Source organism: Taudactylus pleione, unplaced genomic scaffold, assembly GCF_031769625.1.
Source record: "Taudactylus pleione unplaced genomic scaffold, aTauple2 ptg000655l, whole genome shotgun sequence".
Taxonomy (NCBI): domain Eukaryota; kingdom Metazoa; phylum Chordata; class Amphibia; order Anura; family Myobatrachidae; genus Taudactylus; species Taudactylus pleione.
In genome coordinates, this window is record NW_028285057.1 from 1,454,975 (window position 1) to 1,478,811 (window position 23,837).

General features: G+C 43.0%; 1 protein-coding gene across 4 annotated transcripts in view; it reads left to right on the top strand.

Annotated features, from left to right (window-relative positions):
* The window catches only part of LOC148478435 (sodium-dependent neutral amino acid transporter B(0)AT2-like), an 80,804-nt gene that overhangs the window by 41,867 nt on the left and 15,100 nt on the right, over positions 1 to 23,837 (top strand). For all 4 annotated transcript variants that reach the window (XM_088455438.1, XM_088455435.1, XM_088455436.1 and 1 more), the window contains exons 2-3: positions 18,879 to 19,147; positions 21,606 to 21,763. In XM_088455438.1, the coding sequence (XP_088311564.1) occupies positions 18,961 to 19,147; positions 21,606 to 21,763 (345 nt within the window). In that variant the 5' untranslated portion in view covers positions 18,879 to 18,960. The remainder of the gene's footprint in view (positions 1 to 18,878; positions 19,148 to 21,605; positions 21,764 to 23,837) is intronic.

A 23,837-nucleotide genomic window follows, 5' to 3' on the forward strand; every position in this document is an offset into this window, starting at 1 on the left:
CACCATGTGAGAATGATGTTACCGGTACCAGAAGGTCCACCCTAAGTAGGTCTCCCCAGCGTGGTTATCATGAGCGGGACCCCATTACCATATAGGGCAAAGGGAAAACAAACAATTTGGCCAGTGAAAATATGTTTACACAAAAAAAAAAAAAAAAACGTCTTTTTATGTTTGATAAATCACCCCATGTTCAAACCTTAAACCATCTTATAAGGATGGGCCGCTCATGGGCCAGTGCATTGGCCTTTCCCCCAGGATATAATGTGCCAGCCAGCCCCTGAAGATGTGTGATGTGTTAAGCTGGCCATACACCTGCACGACCAGCATATGTTCCCATTCAGCATCTGACTCCCCGGAGCTCCCTGGCAGTCCCGGCAGCATGTTTGTTTTTCTTAGCACAGGATCTGTCGTATGATCGCTCGTGTGCCTCACGCGCTCATTAGGGAAACAGTCATTTGAATGACTTGAATTGCTGCATGATGGATCGCATGAACAGAATAAATGGCACGATCTGCACACGATACAATGGAACATATACGCTGCACATGTTATCATAAGATCTGATTATAGGAGCTGCGGGAGCGCGCATCGGATCTTATCTTACTAAAATAATACACGGTTTTTACAGGATCCATCTTATGACTCATCGAAAATCAGGCAATCGGCCCGAAATCGTGCAGGTGAGGGGAATGGAGTTGGCAGGATTCCACAGGCTGGGAGTTCTATAGAGGAAGGAGCAGGGTCCCAGCAGCACAGAGTATATCAGGAGATTAGTGATGTGACTGGAGCAGTGTCATGATAAGAGGAGGGTTATGGAGGCAGCATGAAGCCACAAACTGAAGGGCAAATTTATTAAAGGATGATTTTTTTTTTTTTTTATCAATTTTAAAATCAATCTAAATCAATGTTGTGTTTGTAGTGCTAAATCACACATTTACTAACACTTAAAATAAACAAATCAAAATTGTCTGTTAGTAAATGTGATTTAGCCCCAGAAACACAACATCGATTTAGATCGATTTTAAATTGATAAAAAATTAATGAAATCTACCTTTTTAGTAATTTGCCCCAGAGAGTTATATTTTGGATGGAGCAGGGGGCCTGATTCAGACCCGGTCGCAAGCGCTGAGCGCTCGCAACCGGGTCGATGGTGGCCCAGAGCGCATGCGCACGATGGAGCCGGCTCCGTCGTGCGCATGTGCGAGACCCGGATAGTGACGGGCAAACCGCCGCTCCTGGTCTCGCACCAAAGGGGGCGTGCTGTCGATGTTGAGTGACAGCATGCCACATTTGGTGGGCGGGCCGGGGGGGTGGCTGCCCAAACGGAGGCGTTCCCATGTGAACGCCTACCGTTTGGGGCCGGCCCCACTGACATCACAAGTGATGTCAGTGGAGAGATTCCGGCTCTGTTAGAGCCGAAATCTCTCGGGCTTGTGGCAAGACCCTACCACAAGGGTCTCGTTGCAAGCCCGATGGTCGCATATATAAGTATAAGTAAACATTTGTCAGCGATAGTCTCAACGTGTTATGACCCAACCTGTTGACAAACGATTCCTATAGCAAATCGTATTTATAGGGCCGCTTACTTTTAAATATAGGTTCCCCAACCAAAAGAGCCACTAGTAACATACACAACGATGTATGTAACATTTTCCCTGCATACCTTTGGGAAATGAAAGCTTGATCTGTTTGACAGTGTATTTATTGTGTGCTTTGTGGCAGAGTAATAGCTGATCTCCCTTATCAGCTGCTGTAGGCTGAGATAGACAGTCAGCTGCCTTGTGTAGGAAATCTCTCCCATTGCAATCATGACTTTGGGGCCCATTTATTAATGATCGCATTTTGCAATGCGATCAGGGCATGCAGTACCGCCCCTGATCGCATTGCAAAATGTGGTCCTATCTGCCGGATGTATTATCCGGGACTTGCAGGGAGACGGGCTCCGAAAAGAGCCCGTCCCTGCGATGTCTCCGGAGGGCAGTCGGGGCTTCTGCGCATGCGCAGTCCCGCGGACTGCACATGAGCGGCGCCCATTGCCGGCGGAGGGATTTGGCAGATCCCTCCGCCGGCTGATATGCGGTAAGTGCCCATAGGCTACAGCGGCTAACGCTATCTTTAGATAGCGTTAGCTGCTGGGGCTAATATCGGGAATGCTTTGCATTCCTGATAATGATACATTTGGCAGCATCGCATCCCCCATAGAAACCTATGGGGGAGGCGGCTGCCGGCGGCAATGGAGGGATCGCAGCAGGTATCGGAGATACCTGCTGCGGTCCCTCCTTCATACATTCGGGGGATACTAAGTATTTGAGGTAAACCCCCGAAAACAGGTGTTTTTGGGGAATTTACCTCAAATGCACTTTGATAAATGGGCCTCTTAATGTCCTATATCCTCAATCCCGCTCCGGAAACTTACAAATGATGGACTTTGGTTTTAGGAGCAGTTTTTACTTTCATTAGCAAAAGCTCATTGATCCAGTATAGCATTTGCAGAACCCTAAAAATGTCAGGGGGCATCCCACTGATCTTTAGAATATCACTTATGGGGGATGGTTCAAAAAAAAAAAAAAAAATAAAATATATATATATTATATATAATCACAGGGGCTCTGCACTCACCATAATAGCTAATAATAATAATAATAAACAGTGGGGTTTTGGTTTATGAATTGATCAATGCATTTAAGCTTGCAGCCCATCGTCACGGGACCCCACTTTACTGCAAGTCCCTACTCTATTGCTCAGAATTATAACATGGACATAGCCATCACATTAGTGTTAAACTCAGGGTATGCTATCAAGGTTTAAAGCTCACAGCAACTTTGCTTTTAAATGTGAGACAGTCACCAAGCACACCTGTTGCAAAGCACCTAGGAAAACAGCTGACACAAGTTAGATAACTAGTTAATAGGGGTGCATGAGAAAATGTGATCACAAAAATGATTAATTATAAAAATTAATCATAATAAACAAAAAGCTCTAATCCACGGCACTCACCATTCCAAACCCCACTGTTTATTATGTTTATTATTATTAGTTATTATGGTGAGTGCAGAGCCCCTGTGATTTCTATTTAAACAATGTGGTCACATACCATGTTGCACCCCAAAACTAGGAATGGTGAGTGCCGTGGATTAGTGATATAGATATAGATATATATATATATATATATATATATATATATATTCTAATATCATTTTTTTTTTCCCCGCTGCATTACTGGGCGCCCGATATAGCAATTAACTGTTTTTGGGCGCCCATTATTTAACACTACAAAAAAAAACCATTGAATCGACCCCCATAAGCGCCCATTTAGACTGGTTTTAGTCATGTAAAGCGGCTAAACCCATCTAAAGTCCTGGTTACCCAGAGGACATGGCAGATATTACATGGAATCCTGTGATGCTTTTGCTCTGTCATTGCCGTATAGACTGTATGATGTCCATGCAGTAGGAATAGAGGACACACACATTGGTGTTACTGTGAGTGCAGGGTTATGGCACAAACTGAGAGATAAAGAGGATGAGCCAAGAGGAGTGCAAGGTATATATGGAGAGAGCTAGAATTAAGGAACATGTTAAAAAGATATAACGTTTAATAGCTATCCAGCTACTATCCACCCTGTGGTAAGAGGCCATGGGGATCTGATCCTCTAAGTAGAATCCACAGGTATCCTTAGAAAAAATACAAATCGCATTAGGTCAAGGCCCATCTTTCCCCCGCTGAGTGTGATTTCTCCAGTGACCGTACTGTGAATGTGCTATGAAGCTGCATTAAATGGTTAATGGGAAGATTTGAGAGTCTGTTAGTGAAGTGTTTACAGTAACTATGGTCGTAATCGTGGGAGTTAAAGCCCAATCGTGGGCGAAGTGCCTGTTATGGAAGTGACAGTTGGACACTTTATAAAACAACATAGCTGAAATGTATATTAAATTTCTATTTGTCCCAAGTTTTATTCATGCTACTTATGTCCTCTGTACATTCACTCAGTATTGTGGGCAGCACGGGGGCACAGTGGTTGGTATAGCTGCCTCACAGCATTGGGGTTGCGGCTTCCATATTGATCAGGGTATTGCGAGGGTACCCTGCGGGTGCTAAGCTGTCCCCTCACACTCCAAAGACATACTGATAGCTTCTTTGGCTTCCACGGGGTAGGGAATATAGATTTTAAGCTCCATATGTGTACCAAGCATACGTTATTCATAATTTGGTCAGTCGGGAAGATGTGTACCACGGAATACTATAGTATTTACCAACAGTAATTATGCACCAAGTACGTTTTCTGGGGCGACCAGAGTGTGAAACATTCCCCAGCCTCGCTCATTATCCTGTATGGATGCATGATCCTAAACCTACTGGGGCTGCTGCAGAACTGAACGCAAGTTAGTTTGTGGAGCGTGTCTTGCGTGTTTTCACATTGCGCATGATCCGATACTAAGCATGCGCGACTGCGGCGTTGCAAAATCATACGCATCTCAGGCGCATCTCCACTTGCCACCGAGTAGGTTCTCTAATGTGGGCCAAGTTCAGTGAGGGCTTGTCAACGGAATTACGCTCTATACACAATTGCGCGTACGTGTAAGCACGCCTGTTTTCAGACGCATCAGCCCAGTCTTTGGTGCAGAAAATTTAAGTGCACACTAATAAGGACAGTTATCAAACCAAAGCAAGGGCAGGTGCGGCCCAGCCACAGAAACGCGAACATCTCTGCATAAGCATTAATATAAATGCATTTTGTTCCGTGCGCGCAATGCACGTGCTTGGCTCAATTATTATCCCGTGCAGTTTGCGTGCCTAACAGGCTAACTGTGCTGAAGCTTAATAAATACAAGGATCTGTTGCTAGTCCCTGCAGTAATTTCTATGCCTTGCTTTTGTAATGTCATTTAACAGGTGAAGGGTTTAAAACTGCAAAGAAATTTGCTCGTGGCTATTAGGTCTGGGGTGTGGCGTCACACGCCTCCTAGAACCTTAACCTGAGTGGCTGAGACGAAGGGGGGAGGAGACATAGGAGGCCGGTCTGTTTTGGTTAGAACGTGTTGGATGTTCAGCACTGCTGGATGACATTGTGTATTTATATAATCTATCCATGAGACCAAGGAACACTCCTAGTTGGAATCGCTATGAGCTTTAGGAGGGTTGAGGCTTCTAGACTGGGAATGTGGACTCATTCAGACCCGCTTGCAAGTGCCTGAGTGCTTGCAAGCGGGTCGATGTTTGGCTGTGCGCAGGTGCAGAGGCTGCATTACACGTGCGCAAGCCCCGGAGAGAAAGATAAATTCTCTCGCTCCGTGGCTCTCTACAAAAGGGATGGCTGTCGATGTTAGTCGACAGCGCGACCCGTTTTGTAGGCGGGGCGGGGGGGGTGGCTTCACAAACTGAGGCTTTCCCAAGCGAACGCCTGCCGTTTGTGGGCGGCCCCTCTGACATCACCAGTGATGTCAGTGGGAGAGCTTCCGGCTCTATTAGAGCCGAAAGCTCTCTGGGGCTTGCGGCAGATGAGACCCTACCTCAAGGGTCTCGTCGCAAGCCCCGGTGGTCGCGATGGTCTTGACCATGATCCTGGCCACTTGTTAAGGCTGTGGGTGGTAACCCACAGCCTAGTGAGCGGCCAGGAGGCCGGATCATTTTTTAGATGCGGCCGCCCTCATTCAGAGCGAACGTTCGCATTTTGCGAGTGGCTCTGAATACAGTCCTGTGTCCTCAGAATCCAAGACCAGATGGGGAAATTTGCAAAAGTATTTGAAACAAATGCTTTTGCTAGTAGGTATCTTATGGCTGCAGCCTTTCTAGTAATATCAGGCTGTCAAAGTGGAGAAATAAGAAATTACTGCAGGTAATAAAGGGCATTTAATTTCTTAGAAAAAGGGACTGCAAATGTAACTATATACAGGTTGAGTCTCCCATATCCAAATATTCAGAAATACGGAATATTTTTAGCATGACTGAGATAGTGAAACCTTTGCTTTCGGATGGTTCAATGTACACAAACTTTGTTTAAAGCACAAATTATTACAAATATAGTATAAAATAACCTTCAGGCTGTGTGTGTATAAGGTGTATATGAAACGTAAATGAATTTCATGTATGTACACAAACTTTTTTTGATGCACTAAATTATTAAAATATTGTATAAAATGACCTTTAGGCTATGTGTATAAGGTGTATATAGCACATAAATGCATTCTGTGTTTAGATTTGGGTCCCATTTCCAAGATATTTCATTATTTTATGCAAATATTCCAAAATATGGAATATTCCGATATCCAAAATACCCCTGGTCCCAAGCATTTTGGATATGGGAGACTCAACCTGTATTATATTTAACTGGATATTTTACAACCTTCCCTGTATTTCAAAGGAAGTCAGGGCGCCAGAGATTGAAGGCTGAAAACAGACAACATACGATAGCAAGTGTAAAGGCTCATACACACAGGACGATTGGATCTGGTTTTTAGAAGCCAGTGTGAAAAAGTGATAGAAAATTTTCTAGAGATAGGATATCCCCCAATTCTTTTAAATAAGACTTTGGATGAGGTTTTTTTAATGGATCGAGATGATCTGGTAAAACCTTCTCAGATGTTTAAAGGTAAAAGTAACATCACCATCACTGTGTGCGAAACCCCACAAATCAGCTTATCAAATTCCATTCTTAAGGGGGACCCCATTCTTAAAGACATTATTGATGAGGAACCCCTCATCATCTTTAAGAAAAATCGCAATCTAAAAAGTATCTTAGCCCCGAGTTTCTTTAGACCAAGTACTCAGACAGTTGAACAGACAAATTTGTCCTGCATTCCAAGTATTCCACCAGGCTTCTACAAATGTGGGAGTACAAGATGCTTGATGTGTTATCATACCAAAAATAAGAACAAAGAACTTACGTTAAACTACTCTAAAAAGATCTACAAGATCAAGGAGTTTGTGTAAAACAGCGTATGTTATATATTTGCTACAATGTAGCTGTAATCTTCCATATATAGGAAGGACAACAAGAAACCTCAAATTAAGATTTGGAGAACATAGGAGGAATATCCTAAATATGGTCATGACGCACAGTGTAGACACTTTGCGTTATGCCATAATAGCAAGGTAGAAGGAAGGTCTTACTATTACTGGCATAGAACACATCAGGCATACTTGTAGAGGGAGTGACAGGTTCAAATGACTCTGTACACGTGAGGTATATTGGATACATGAGTTCAACAGTCTCTCTTTCCTGAAGGTTTCAATGAGACTGTGGACCTTAATGAAGTACTGTAATGGCAATGAGACACTGGACCTTAATGAAGTACTGTAATGGCAATGACCTCACGTGCTCTGTCAAAACTGTTTGACTAATGTCATCATATGTCTTCTTTGGAGTTTTGATTCATGTTGTCCTCATTATTTATTGTGCATAGGGTTAGTGATGATCAAGCATCTCTTTAGGGTTAGCATGGATGCACATACATGAGACACGAGTGGCTGCAGGTTGGTTGCGTGACGCATGTGTGGTTCGTGTGACTAATGGTGCCGGGCCTTAATGGGACATGTACTTGCCCTGCAGATTTCATCACAGGCAAGCTGTATAAATATAGGCAGTTAACTATGTGGATGTGTATGTATATGTTTTTATTTATGCACTTAATTGTTAGAGTAGTGTTTCCCAACTTCGGTCCTCAAGGTACACTAACAGTCCAGGTTTTAGTGATATCCATGAATGAGCACAGATGGCTTAATCAAAATAACTGAGGTACTAATTACTACACAGTATGGCTATCCTTAAAACCTGGACTGTTGGTGTGCCTTGAGGACCGTGGTTGGGAACCCCTGTGTTAGAGATATGGGTTTGTTTATTATTATTATTTACTATTTTATTTTATTATATATTAGATTATATCGGGCTAGAAATTCCTTTGCTATGTCTCTGAGTCAGAGAGTCTCTATTGGTTCAGCATAATAAATAAAATCAAATAAAGTAAACAAACTTTAGGATGGAATTGCTATTATCATTATTATATATATATATATATATTTCTTTTTTATTGTCTTTTCTGTGATCTATAAATAATAAAAATGTTTTAGGACAAAAGATCACCTTTTTTGTCCTTCTTATTGTAACTAGAGTTGATAAATCGAATAAATTGGGGTACCTGATTATCAAAGTACAACTAAATCCCCACATCAAACCTTAGATATATTAAATAAGCCTTTCTAATACTTAACGTTTAATAAACCTTTTTTGATATTTTATTACATTATAAATTTTCTAGTGTATGTATGTGTGTATATGTGTGTGTGTGTATGTGTATGTGTATATATATATATATATATATATATATATATATATATATATATATATATATATATAATTTATTTATTTTATAGTCTTTGTATATATTTTAATAATTGTTTGACATTTTCTAGTTATTAATTGAGCCGTTATTGATAGTTTTAATTATATGCAGTTGTATTTGTAGGGCTGCATATTTCTTAGAAAAAGAGTAATACTGATATTCACAATTAGTAACCATTATCATGTCAGTAAGAATTCTAACTGATTAACACTAATTGAGTCACGATATACAGGTGCCAATTGGACCTGGTATATCAGGGGTGAACAGACTTCTATCTAGACACACCCCTCTGAGGAAATCTCGATTGGGAAGAATCGCGTCAGTGATTCTAACCAGTGTCTTTTCTGATCACCACCACAATTTCTGATCCTGTGTCCTCTACCTCTAAAAGGGCGCACACAGTGGACAGGTCCAAGTCTGCCATTTGGGCCAGTGCATGGAGGAGGGCTGGACAGAGCTTGTCCCACGGAGATGCCTTCATCTGCCAGCACGCTGCTGTAAGACGTCGCAGGCAGTGGTATAGCAGACGCCATCCAACAGTTGGTCCATTGTGTGATCTGCCCACAGCATTGTGTAAAAAGTACTCCTCGGTCGGCACACAGAACTTTGCCACCTGCCAGTCCACTGCCGCTAAATAGCGCAGACGATAGCACAGAAGACTCCATCTGGCGGCTGAGCAATAGTGCGTCGCCAACCGCAAATCAGTACGGGAAAGTGCACGTTCTCTTGCCGTGAAACGGACGGAGCCTGCAGACTATCATGCTGCTGTCTCTACTATGAGGTATAAACTGCAGATTTGTTCATGAGACAGATGGAGCATGAGGTGTGTTGATGAGTGAGGTCATACTGTATATATTGCCCTCATTGTGAGACACTAATTCCACAAAACCCACATTGAAATTGATAGTGGAATACTATCTCTAATTCCCTCATCTCTATTTCTGGACAGTTGTCATCAGTGCTCAGCAGGATTCACTTTGGGAATCACTGTTTAAATTGTCGTTTCACCTATCCGGATGAGAGATTTCTTGAAAGTCACTATTAACATTACATTTTTTGCGGGGCTTTAAACAGTTCTTCGTTTCCATGCTCACATATGAGAAGTGCTATTCTTTATGCCCTTATCATTTTTTAGCATCCAAGTTTCCAGCTGTTATATAAGGTGATTGTGGTGATCTGGACATATAGTCATTACTTTTGTCACAGTTTTTATTGGCTTTTTTGATGTCAAGTTTTAGACATATTGTATATGTGTATTTATATTTGTTACATTGGCCAATGATGTCTGTTATATATTATTACATTTTGCACATTATGTACATACCAGTCATATTATTTATTTTCATTCTTATTTCTGGCTAATTTTTATTCAGTATTGATTCACATTTTAGGTGTCACACAGCGCTGTTGTCCATTTTCTTTTTATACGTGTAAGCACGCCTGTTTTCAGATGCATCAGCCCAGTCTCTGGTGCAGAGGATTTAAGTGCACACTAATGACAAGGACAGGTTTCAAATTAATGCAAGGGCAGGTGCGGCCCAGCCGCAGAAAGTTGAACATCTCTGCATACGCATGAATATAAACGCATTTTGTTCCGTGCGCGCAATGCACGTGCTTGGCTCAATTACTATCTCGTGTGGTTTGCGTGCCTAACAGGCTAACTGTGCTGAAGCTTAATAAATACAAGGATCTGTTGCTAGTCCCTGCAGTAATTTCTATGCCTTGCTTTTGTAATGTCATTTAACAGGTGAAGGGTTTAAAACTGCAAAGAAATTTGCTCGTGGCTATTAGGTCTGGGGTGTGGCGTCACACGCCTCCTAGAACCTTAACCTGAGTGGCTGAGAAGAAAGGGGGAGGAGACATAGGAGGCCGGTCTGTTTTGGTTAGAACGTGTTGGATGTTCAGCACTGCTGGATGACATTGTGTATTTATATAATCTATCCATGAGACCAAGGAACACTCCTAGCTGGAATCGCTATGAGCTTTAGGAGGGTTGAGGCTTCTAGACTGGGAATGTGGACTCAGAAGCCGAGACCAGATGGGGAAATTTGCAAAAGTATTTGAAATAAATGCTTTTGCTAGTAGGTATCTTATGGCAGCAGCCTTTCTAGTAATATCAGTCAATGTGGAGAAATAAGAAATTACTGCAGGGAATAAAGGGCATATAAATTGTTAGAAAAAGAAGGTACTGGAAATTTAACTATATACGTATTATATTTAACTGGATATTTTACAACCTTCCCTGTATTTCAAAGGAAGTCAGGTTGCCAGAGATTGAAGGCTAAAAACAGACAACCCACGATAGCAAGTGTAAAAGGCTCATACACACAGGACGATGTGCTGTATGAACGATATTGGGGAAAGATTTGTGTAGCGCAGGACAAATGAGATTGGGTGTACACACTTTCAGTGATGTCATCCTGCCACATCTCTGAACAGGCAATTCTTAACGATATCGTCAGATTGGCCTGCATGTACGGATAATAAAAAAAGACATCGTTAACGACCCATGAGAGTGCGCCTCGTTGGTCGTTCACTGCATACACCCTGAACGATATGAATGATATATCGTTGAACGATATCGTTATCATCCATATCGTTCATAAAAATAGTCTAGTGTGTATGAGCCTTAAGTTTAAAAAGTTTTCCCCAGTGCATAAACAGCCGGAAAACTATAAATTATATTATTGATTCCTCCTAAATCAGGGCTAGGCAACCTTAGGCACTCCAGCTTTTGTGAAACTACAAATCCCAGCATGCCCTGCCACAGTTTTAGCATTCCTTAACAGCAAAACTGTAACAGGGTATGCTGGGAGGTGTAGTTCACATTTAGCTGGAGTACAACAGGTTGCCTTCCCCTGCGCTAAATTAGGAAAAATAATTGTAGAACATAAACAGAACTGATGTTTTTTTCATTTTGTTTTTTCCTACCTGTGGGAAATAAGTTGTATAGCAATAATTTGCTCACTATTAACGAGGTCTAACAATGTCAGAGGTACAGTTATGTCTGTACTAGAGAAATAGGAAAGATAAAGCATTAGCCCAGGCTCCATCCACCCATGTGCAATTAAAGGAAGTAGGATGGAGCACAGTTTCTCATATATGGATTTCCACATCCATGCTGCAACATGGGCGGAACCGGGAATGTATAGATCTGGGAACCTGACGTCACTCGTGGGTAAATGATTTGAAAGAACAAAGAGGCACAGGGTTCTGAAATATTTCGGAGAAATGAATTAGATGACCCAGTTGCCAGCGCGCTTTACATGAATAAGTTGGCTTTAAATCTCAAACTGCGCTGTTTTTTTTTTTTTTTTTTTTTTTTTTTTTTTTCTCTTCTGGTTACTGTAAGTGTAGCTAGGTTGTAGAAGGCCGGCAAGTTCATTAACCATATTATAAACTGGATTGGATGTTTCTTACAAGAAATGGTGTTTATAGCTAAATGGTACACCCTAATGGTGTGTGGCAGTGGTGATACAGGGTTTCTCAGGGTATGTCCTCTTAACATGGAGGAGATAGACACGCAGTAGCACATGTTGGAGGTCAGGTCCTAGAGGTCAGGTCGCCGGCTCTACCTGACGGATGGAGGAAGCGCAGAACGGTCTTCATCCAACACCTCCTGTATTTTTACCCAGGTTGCTTTCTTTATCCTGAATTGTGCGTCTTAATTCGCTAATAGTGTACAAAGTACTCGGGAGGAGTGGTTTTGTTGCACAAGAATTGGTATTAAATAGCAGCTTATGGGGCATGTTTTAAGGAGAAGTCTCATGGCACGGCTAAATCGAACAGTCCAATTGCGCCTAATGGCTCCATCTGGCGTGTCATGTGCCAGATGGGGCCATTTGGTGCAATTTTAGAATAGGTGTATGCGGATTCATCTGTATGTCTTCCTCTGGAGCACACCTGTGTGTCTTTGTTTTTTACCCTAGCTGTGTAACTATGCAGCTAGTTTGTGTTGGCGCAACCCCAGCGCTAGAAGCAGAAAACTGATGGGGTCATATCTGCAATATTCGGTTTATTCAGTTGTATACGATCACCTCATACTGGCTGGTCACACTGGGAGGTGGAATGTATCTGGAGAACATAGCCACGTATGTGCTTCCATCGTTAATAGGAAAGCTTTGACTTCAGTTCTGTAGAGGTTTGTGTGTGGCAGCTCAAAGAAAGCAAAGTAAAAGCTTATGGACTCCTATTACCAGACTGCAGTATTACAGGTTTTTTTTTTTTTTGTTTAAAGTGTATTTAGCTCCGGTCATCGCTCCTTCTTATATTGCATATGCCTCTCCTGCGCATCCATGTTGCCTTTAGTTTTGAAGTTAGCGGCATTAGAACCACCTGTAATTAATCAAGTTGGAGTGGTCACAACTGCCTGGCCCATATAAAGCTGGGTACACATTGAAACGATGTCTGCGTGATAAGTCGCTTCCGGCCTAATCGGAACGCCATATCGGCCGCATCGCTCAGTGTGTAATCCTGATATACCCACTCCCACGGTTGCATGCGGTATCGTCCGATCGTTTGTGCTGCACATCCAACCGAATAATAGCGCATGCGGCCCCTTTGCAGGTAATGAAAGATGGAACGAGGGATCCGTCTGTCGTTCATTACCTTGTTCTGATGTGTACATATCGGCTGGGTTCACATCGCTCAGTGTGTACCCAGCTTAAGTCCGTGCGCCAAACTGCTTATTGGAACCATTTCAACAACATCTCTGGACTACCCATACTTTGTGGGTGAACTTCAGAGTTGTGAATGCCAGCGTGACCAAGCAGTCAGTAGCTGCCAGGCCTTGCTGGGACTCGTAGTTCCCCAGTTGTGTCTTAAGACATGTGTTGAACTGAGGCCTACTGTGAAATTAGGCCCAGTAGGTACCGGGCATTCTTTAACTACAGCTAATTAAGGTTCTGTGCCACTCCCAAAACTTAAATGTTTCTTAATTAATCACAAGTAATTGAGCTGCCCTACCACAGGCTCATTCCTCTCTTCTCCCTATACCCAGCACAGCGGTGTAATGTGTTGCTGCTGAATCATATTGGAAGTGTTCTAGCCTGGAATATTGCCAATTCCAATCCCTAATTTCGTATTCAGAGTACAAAGTTTACTAATATAGCCTGGAGCACTGTGCCACCCATGTACCAGCTCGCGTGTTCCACCATGTGCCATCAGCATGGATCTTCCTGATCAGCAACCATGCGCTGCTTGTCTCATCTTGATCCGCCTTATCTTTAGTGTCACTTCTGGGAGGCAGCTATAATGAATTTGTCGAAAAAAAAATAAAAAAATGAAACGCATGATATTTTTTTATTTTTATTTAATTTTTTATTTTGTAGAGAATAGAAAAAAAACAGTAGCCTGAATGGTTACGAAGATCTTGTATGAGCGGCTGAGTTTCCTGATCAGTCTTATACATTTGCCATTGAGTTTTCTATCCATTTGTTGGCATTTGTCACCTTGGTGGAACCTATAGTTGTGTAACTGTATTATTCTGATAGACTAACATGAATGCTATGCATAGGTTAGTAGAAAGGGAGACCACAGGTTATAATGCAGGGAGGAGATACTCAGAGGTTAGGACTAAACCGTGTATTATACATTAAATATTTATGGCTTTCGTTTAGTTTTTTTTTTTTTTTTTAAAGCAACAAAAAAATTTATTATACTGCAGGCAGCATAATTAGTGTAGATTCATGCCGCAGAATTAGGGATGAACATCGGAAAGCCCATGGTTAGCAAACATTACTGTTTCAAAATCGATGGAAGTACTTTTCCCATCTAATTCCGGGTGTCACGATCCTGTTCTGACTCACAGATAGAGCAATCTGGATCAGCTGGTTGTGACGCACATCAATCACTTACCAAGATACCCAATTCTTCTGCCATCACGCAGGCTTTTTCCTTCAGGAGTCTTGTGATCTCCGAACAATATTAATAATGAATCACCTTCAGTTACACAAAGCTATGTAGCAGGGGCCTTGCAAGCTCCCAAGTTCAATAAGACTCACTGAGAAGTATGCTAGATTAAATGTGTTTAATCCAAATAAATATTTTCAAGGCTTAGTTACAAAAAAAATTACTAAAATGACACAGATTATATATGCAAATATTTTCTAAAAAAAATAAAGAGAAATTAACTCTGAATTTCTAAGACCACTTATAACCCCGTTCTTAGCGCTGTTGCTGAGTTTTACCCATAAGAAGGTCCTGGCGCACTCACAGCAGTTTCGTCTGCCCCCAATGAATGAACAACCTGGGTAGGGAGAGATGCACTCGTATCTGCGCAGGGACTCTCCTAGACCCCACCTTTCTCTCCTGACTCTCCCAGTGCTGGCTCTTAATAAATTCTGTGACTTACACCACACATTCTGCTCTTCAACTGGCACAAGCCAGTATTTCACATTTTACTCAACTGGTCAAAAGGTCCCATAGCTGTCTGATTAGGAGATAGACACAGTTGTGTAAACATTCCTTAAATCGCAAGAATGGTCCTAGATGGTTATCGCCCTCTCTTCCTGGTATGGCTGGCTTTAAAGGATTCCCAAGTTGTAAACCGCAGTGTACCCATCAGCCCATCTGGGCCAAACACAGGTTAACTACAGGGCATAAAATGCAGCTGGTTTATGACCTATAGATCAAGAAATATAGTTTCTGGCGATTATTCTGGGCCTATTCGCTACACCGGGTCTTTCGATGGTTGCCAGCAATCGGATGCAGCTTTCCATTGCCCATCCAATGGCTGGCTACTTGTATGCAGCTGCGGACACCCAGAAGTGGTTTTCACAGCTCAATGTACTCGTATATGTGCAAAGCTTCGACTGCTTCTGAGCATTCGCACATAGTAACCATAACTATCGATGGTTATGTCATTGAATGGTTTCTATGCAATGGCTTATTAGCTATCGCATCCCTTGATTTGATGTCGGAAGCCTTCCAATGTCAATCACTAATATCCCTGACCAGTGATAAATAAGTCTGCTGGCTCATCCAAATCTATGCCCATTTATCCGTATTCTCCTGTGGACATTAAATCTGCTGGGAGGTATGTAGATCTCTTATCTATACACCTTTGACTGTAAGTACTTGCCAAGCTGGCTGCCTTCACACGAAGTACACCCATCACCAAGAAGGGACTTTTTCTCATCCCATGGAAAAAATGATTGAACCTATATCATCTAGTTATTTGTCCCAGACTAACTTAATCCTTCTTCTTTCTCTCATTTACAAATCTGTCCCTCTTTTTCCAGCCTGAATTCCCCTGCCTCATGACAGTACTTCAGTATTTCAGATGAGGGGAAATTGCCTGTTTCGGCAACACTTTAGTGGTTGCAAAGTTAAAACATGACCCCATACGCTGTGCTTTGGGAGGGGATAGAACGCATAATTACAAGATGTGTTTTTCCTGTTTAAGTACACAGTACTCTAGGTTTTGTGGCCTGCCAAGTCTGATTTGACTATAATTTCATCATTGCTTTAGAAAAATCAATTCTCTTTTAATTCTCTGAACAGGAAGAGCATCTGCAGTCCTCTAAATTGTTTTGCCACTGGCATTTCCACGGTTACTAATCTTAGCCTCTTATTTCATGGATCAGGCCTCAAAAAATTCCTAGTATTCCCGCTTTACAAATAACTGTTTTATATGCTGATCCCCTAATCTACATCATAAAATGCTGCTGGGATTCATGAACAATTAGCCTAGCCATTGATTGCAGAATATTTATGAATGGGAAGCTATGTTTAGACAAACTTCCTACTTGATTTACTATCTGAGCCAAATTAACGGTCAAAAAAACCCCTCACTGAATAAATTTGGCATGGTTATTATCTTTTCTATAGCTTTTAATTATATATCGCCGGTTTCGCTTTACATCACTGTTAAGCTGGGTACACACGTAAAGATTTTCTGTCCAACTAGTTGATTGGTTGGAATGAAAATCTGGTAAGGAATGGGAGTAACTGATGATCAGCAATTTGCTCCTAAATGCCAGAAAACAGATGAAAATGGTCGTCAGACAAGTTTGAACAAATTGTTTAGATCAAACATTTAACAAACAGTTTTTGTCCATTTTCCGGCGTTTGGGAGCAAATTGCTGATTGTCATTTGCTTTCATACCTTACCAGAATTTCATTCCAACCAATCGACTAGTTGGATGGCTGGACAGAAAATCTTTACGTGTGTATGCAGCTTATGACTAGGTACACACCTAAAGATTTTCTGTCTAACCATACAACTAGTTAATTGGTTGGAATGAAAATCTGGTAAGGAATGAAAGCAAATGACAATCATCAATTTGCTCCCAAATGCCGGAAAATGGACAAAAACTGTTGTTTGAACAAATTGTTTAGATCAAACATTTAACAAACTTGTCTAACGACCATTTTCATCTGTATTCTGGCATTTAGGAGCAAATTGCTGATCATCAGTTACTCCCATACGTTACCAGATTTTCATTCCAGCCAATCAACTAGTTGGATGGATGGACAGAAAATCTTTACGTGTGTACCCAGCTTTAGGGGCGAGCCCGACACTTACGGGCATGCCAGGCTGCCCCCAAGCTCTCCTCTCTATGTGAATAGATGTCATGTGCATACTCACGGCATCTATTAACCGGCGGTGGTCGCTACACTGCTATTTTTCCCACCCGTGGGAAATTGTGGCCCGCGGGTGGTGACTGCACCCACCAGGTTGTTTTAATGGGGCACCGTCAAAAGGCTAAAACAGCCTAGCGGGAACGCTAATTACATATTCTCTGTATATCAGTCCCTGCCCCATTGGAGCTTACTGTCTAAATTCAAGAATCAACCTTTAAGTGTGTACAGTAATGTCACTGGCTCCCATGGAAGTTAATGCGAATTCTTTAGTGAGCCTACAAGTTGTGCCACTACAGTATATGGTTATAGCTGTCATTATTACATGAATGTCTCTTATGCTCATTACCCGCTGGTGTCAGAAATCACAAACTGCATGTGAAAAACCTAGAAGTGCTTGGCATTCCTGCCTGCATATTAGATGTGATTCACAGGTGGTATACTTGTATTTGATATGGGCCAGTTGGGATTATGTGGGCCTGTGAGTGTGTTGAGAATATAAGCAGCTATGAGCTTTCCCATTTATTTTAGTGTGACATCCATGTAACATATTGTGATATATCTGGAGTAATTAGCTCAGTAGAGAGGTCAGTGGTGCAGTACCTAGGTGCGTTATAAAGATCCACGCACAGCTTTGCAGGTTTAGGTACAAGCAGTGAGGTAGTGCTCTGAATGAGGGGCTAGGTTGTTAATTATTTTGTCAGCATTTCAGGAACAAAATAATAAACAACCTAGCCCCTCATGCAGAGCACTACCTCACTTTTTGTATCCTAGCCCCTCATGCAGAGCACTACCTCACTGCTTGTACCCTAGCCCCTCATGCAGAGCACTACCTCACTGCTTGTACCCTAGCCTAGCCCCTCATGCAGAGCACTACCTCACTGCTTGTACCCTAGCCCCTCATGCAGAGCGCTACCTCACTGCTTGTACCCTAGCCCCTCATGAAGGACGCTACCTCACTGCTTGTACCCTAGCCCTTCATGCAGGACGCTACCTCACTGCTTGTACCCTAGCCCCTCATGCAGGACGCTACCTCACTGCTTGTACCCTAGCCCCTCATGCAGGACGCTACCTCACTGCTTGTACCCTAGCCCCTCATGCAAGGTGCTACCTCACTGCTTGTACCCTAGCCCCTCATGCAGGACGCCACCTCACTGCTTGTACCCTAGCCCCTCATGCAAGGTGCTACCTCACTGCTTGTACCCTAGCCCCTCATGCAGGACGCTACCTCACTGCTTGTACCCTAGCCCCTCATGCAGGACACTACCTCACTGCTTGTACCCTAGCCCCTCATGCAGGACGGTACCTCACTGCTTGTATCCTAGCCCCTCATGCAGGACGCTATCTCACTGCTTGTAATGGAGACGTTAGAAGAATCTCAGCCTCCACCCTCTCCAGCTTGTTCCTCTTCCCCTAGCTCTAATATGCCCCCTAGTGACTCACCTTTGTTCCAAGTTACTGTCCATCAGTGCGATTCTTTCATGATTGGAGTTTAACACAAAATGCATTTGCAGGATACTGTTGAATTTCAAACTAGGGCTCAATTCAATGCAAATTAAATAGCGCCAGGAAGGAGCCTCCCAGAGTTATTCAATTCAGCACGCTGTTAAGCCCGACTGAAGGATTTCTTCTCGTGTCCCTCTTAGGTGCAAGCAGAAATCTGATAAAACTCCTTGCGCTATGCTGTTTTCTGCCATTAGCGCGGCGGAAACAGCATCGCACCAGGCACTTAAGTCGGAGAATGCCGGTGCTCTCGACTAAACACCATGTTTAAGGCGCGAGAACGGGCATTCTCCAACATAACAGCGCGCTGAATTGAATAGCTCCGGGAGCTCCTTCCCGGCGCCATTCAACGTTGAATTGAATTGAACCCATTGATACGCTGACTACAAGCTGGATGACAATAAAAAAATATATATATAGTACATTTGTAATACTACTGTTTTTAATTTTACAGGCTTAAAACTCCTGGAGTAAAGAGACTCTGTATAAGGTTGGAGACTGCATTGAGAAACACTAAATAATTGTGACCTCAACCAATGGAAAAATCTGTTAATGAACTAGAGGGCAGCATCACAGGGGAGTCCAACCGTGATCTGATACCGGAGACCTCCTCCCGCCCCACCTGGGGCAGTAAAGTGCAGTATATCCTTGCTCAGGTTGGATTTTCTGTCGGTCTTGGAAACGTCTGGCGGTTTCCTTACCTGTGTCATCAGAATGGTGGAGGTAAGATTGGTTGTGTTTCTCTATCTGGTTAACAGAACGCTGGAGCACCTGCAAGACCCGTCCGTCCATTGCGTAATTATTATGCCTCTTTCCTGTGGTATACTTGCTTCGGAAATCTGAATTTTGAGAGATTTACCTCTCTGAGTTATGGAATGTAAGAGATGCCAGTGGTAACACAACGTAGTGCTCACGGGGAAAATATGGATACCCTGTGTCGCTTAGGGAAAGGAATGTTTACCTGGGCTGTCGTGGTCTATGGGATGTGGATTGATAGTCAGCAGACACCATGGCAACCCTAACCCTCCCCCTCGTGCCTAACCCCCCCCCCCCCCTTCTCCCCCTCATGGTGCCTGACTGTTACCCTCCACCTGGTGCCTACCGCTAACCTCCCCACCCCCGGTGCCTAACACTAGAAACCATGAAAAACCTTGTCTCGACATTTTGTCCCTGTCAACCTATTCACAGGCTACCTTCTGGTGTCTTTATCTATTGACTGTCTATCTACCATCCGGACACTGTTCCTCTGATCTGAACCTTCTTATCACTGTTAGTGTTTCTAAGGTGCGTGAGACATAGCCGTGAAAAATATATAAAACAACTGAGACCGCGGCAACCCCGATCGCTAAACCGCAGATGGCTACTGAGTCGGCTCTGTTGTACTTTCTTACATCAGTTACAATGTTTATCAGATGTGATACAGTGAGGAGCGGCTCACATGGCTGGGTAAGGGCAGTCAGCGGCTTATGTACACACGCTCCCTTATTGACTTCCACTATCAGTACTCCCTTTTCTTGCTCCACAATAGTCATTGCCACATGCCTGCGTTCTTGGTTTGGATGAGTAAATATAATGATGTGTATACAGAGAGTGACATTATTAGAGGCTTGTAAGAATAAAAATTCATATACCCGGTAACTTGGTCTACAACCGATATAATATCAGTGTAGCCACATAATCCTATATTATACTAGTCTGGATGATAGATTCATATCAAGCCAATTTATATGGCCCCTGTAAAACCTTACATACCTTCCCATTGTACATTTTTGGGGTACTGTAAATGGGTTCACCTGTGTGCTTAGCAGATGTTAGAAAGGGGTGCTACAAACGCTGCGCCCTCCACCTAGTAGTACTGGAAACCAGTGTACTTTTTTTGCTGTGGAATTCCTATGCGGTTACTCCATGCAGTGTTACTAAAGACTGCTGTAAGTCCATTCATCCATCACTATCGGCCCCCGACAGTGCTGGACTGGGGCCAGAAAATCTGACCAATTTGAGCAATTGTTGGCGTGAAGAGTACAGGTAATAGTGTGTGACATTGATGTGAAGCATCCACTAATGAGTATCTATGACCTGCAGACAGTGGAAGCAGCCATTATACAGTACTTACTACCTTGAGACAGTGGAAGCAGCTATCATACAGTACCTGTCACCTGCAGTTAGTGGAAACAGTAGTATATATACGTACAGTGCCTATCACCTGCAGACGGCGCAAGCAGCCTTTGTACAGTGCCGATCACCTGCAGACAGTGCAAGCAGCCATTGTACAATAATTTGCGGTCTCCGTATACTGACTTAAAGTAAATGGTGACTTCATTGGCAGACAAAGATGTAATTACTCTCTCATCAGCTGAGTCACAATATTACATGTTTTATCATATGTTTATAAAAATCTGAATATATATTAATTTCATGGTTAAGCTTAAGATCATTCTCATGAGAAATGGAAACCAGTTCTTTCTTTAAACACAGAAATTCCCTCAATGTCTGGGAATGTCTTTATCAGTAAGTTAAGGTGTAGAGGGATTAGTGTGCCTGGTACAAAACTTAGGTGGATATATAGTATATTTTTCAATATTGTATTGTCCCGTTATCTAAATTGGGTTTCTGTATGTCATGATAAATCATTTTACATTTTTATATTTTTTTCCTTGCTTATACAGTTTGTGGTTTTACTGCCATCTAGTGACTAAAGTTATTTATGTTAATTCTGTATTGTATGATGCTGAAATGAGGGGTGTCTGTGATATTCTGAAAACCGTGACGGAGTTTCTCTTTTAGAATGGTGATGAGATGTGATCCTGTACGCATCTCTTTATTTTCTGCCAGGCTTGATTAAAATAATTGGTTAATTCCGCTTTCAGTCTCTTTTGTCACATCACAGGGGCAGAATGTATCAAGCACAGGAGAAGTTGCCCATAGCAACCAATCAGCTCCTACCTATTATTTTATAGAGTGTACTTGATAAATGTTACTGTATTTCAAAGCCGATTGGTTGCTATGGGCAACTTCTCCACACTTTTGACTGCTTGATACATAAACCCCTCAGTATATTCCTCTAAACTTGTGTTTGAAGTCTAAGCTCTCAGCTTTCAGGCAGGGTTACAAGTTATTGTACAGCTGTGTCATTTTCCCAATTCTATGTCTGATAGGTAACTGGGCTTTTTTTGTCTGGCAGGTGCCTTCCTGTTGTTGTACTTTCTGCTCCTCCTCATCATCGGTATCCCTCTCTTTTTCTTGGAGCTGGCTGCTGGGCAGAGTATTCGTCAGGGCAGCATTGGGGTCTGGAAGCACATCAGCCCCCGGCTAGCTGGGATTGGCTTTTCTAGCTGTGTGGTAAGTCTACTGTCCAAGTATACTTTGAGACGTCCGTATAAGGATTGGGCACAGGATCCCGACGCAGCATACCGACAGCGTCACCCTGACAGCCAGAATCCCGACGCTTAAACATAAATACCCTAACCCTCCCCCTAGTGCCTAACCCCTAATTCTAAACCTAACCGTCCCCGAAACCCTAATACTTACCATCGGGATGCCGGCGGTCGAAATTCTGGCGCTTCCGACTGCTGTCAGGATTCTGGTATTCTGAGTGCCGGCATCCCAACCGCCGGGATTTCAACTACATCCTCTGTCTTCAGTTATCTCTCATCCCTCATTATACTGAGGAACTGCATACAAGGGGACATTAGTGTATATAGTCAAAGCTTCAGTAGCAACCTTTGTTAAGGTACACAGAGCGCTCCGGTTTCTGCAGGCTTGCGGTGGTGGTAGATTACAGGTGTCACCGCAAGCACTCTTCCAGGAAGGAGCAGATCTTGTGACTATATTTGACAGATACCATCAGGGTCATTACTGAAGACAACTACCCTGATTAAAATCTGTGACACCAAGAGCACTTGCAACACTTTCCTTCAAGTAGCTTACAGGTGAATACAAAGGGAGTGGTAAGTACATGTGCGGGACACCGCCTAAAGTACGTAACACCCACCTGTTCCCTTACCTCCCTGCCTTCACTGACAACTACATAGTAGTACCCTTGGGGAACGTATGATAAAAGCCCCTAAGCAGAGATCATACGGAGAGCTATCCCAGAAGGAGACGCTGACACCCCACAGTGAAACAAGGAGAGAAGTACCTAATATATACTGTATATTAGATTGTTTAATTAGTGCTCACTGAAGATGGCTTAATAACCTTTCGGAGGAAAGAATGAAGAATGAGAGTTGCTTATAGCACAGATCATACGGAAAGTTGATCCCTGCAAGAGAAATTGACCCCCCTCCCCCCCCGCAGTTAGCAAGGGAAGAATAGGACACAGGTGACAAACATACTTATCCTGTTTTATATATAAATTTAGATATTGTACAAATGAATAAATTGGTTTTTGTTTTTACACTACAGTCTAAGGCTAGTTTTCTTTAACACAAATTCCAGTCAGTTGGGCGCACCTGATATCTATATAGACAATGGATTTAATAGTATAAGAGAGGTGGACCCCTCTTTGTTGGGTGCTGCCACAGATTGTGGACCTAGTCCAACAGTTCCCAGAGTGCAGTTTGCCCTAATTAAGGGGACATTAGTGTAGTACCAGCTTGATTGGAAGTGCGATGAAGATAGAGGGATGGTGTACGGAGACATAGGTGTAGATCTAGCAGGATGGGAGAGCACAGAAGACAGGGATGGTGTACGAGACATCGGTGTAGATCTAGCAGGATGAGAGAGCACAGAAGACAGGGATGGTGTACGAAGACATCTGTGCTCTCTCATCCTGCTAGATCTACACCGAAGACAGAGGGATGGTGTACGGAGTCATCGGTGTAGATCTAGCAGGATGAGAGAGCACAGAAGACAGGGATGGTGTTACGGAGACATCGGTGTAGATCTAGCAGGATGAGAGAGCACAGAAGACAGGGATGGTGTTCGCAGACATCGGTGTAGATCTAGCAGGATGGGAGAACACAGAAGACCGGGATGGTGTACGCAGACATCGGTGTAGATCTAGCAGGATGAGAGCACAGAAGATAGGGATGGTGTACGGAGTCATCGGTGTAGATCTAGCAGGATGAGAGAGCACAGAAGATACGGATGGTGTACGGAGACATCGGTGTAGATCTAGCAGGATGAGAGAGCACAGAAGACAGGGATGGTGTACGGAGACATCGGTGTAGATCTAGCAGGATGAGAGAGCACAGAAGACAGGGATGGTGTACGCAGACATCGGTGTAGATCTAGCAGGATGAGAGAGCACAGAAGACAGGGATGGTGTACGGAGACATCGGTGTAGATCTAGCAGGATGAGAGAGCACAGAAGACAGGGATGGTGTACGCAGACATCGGTGTAGATCTAGCAGGATGGGAGAACACAGAAGACAGGGATGGTGTACGCAGACATCGGTGTAGATCTAGCAGG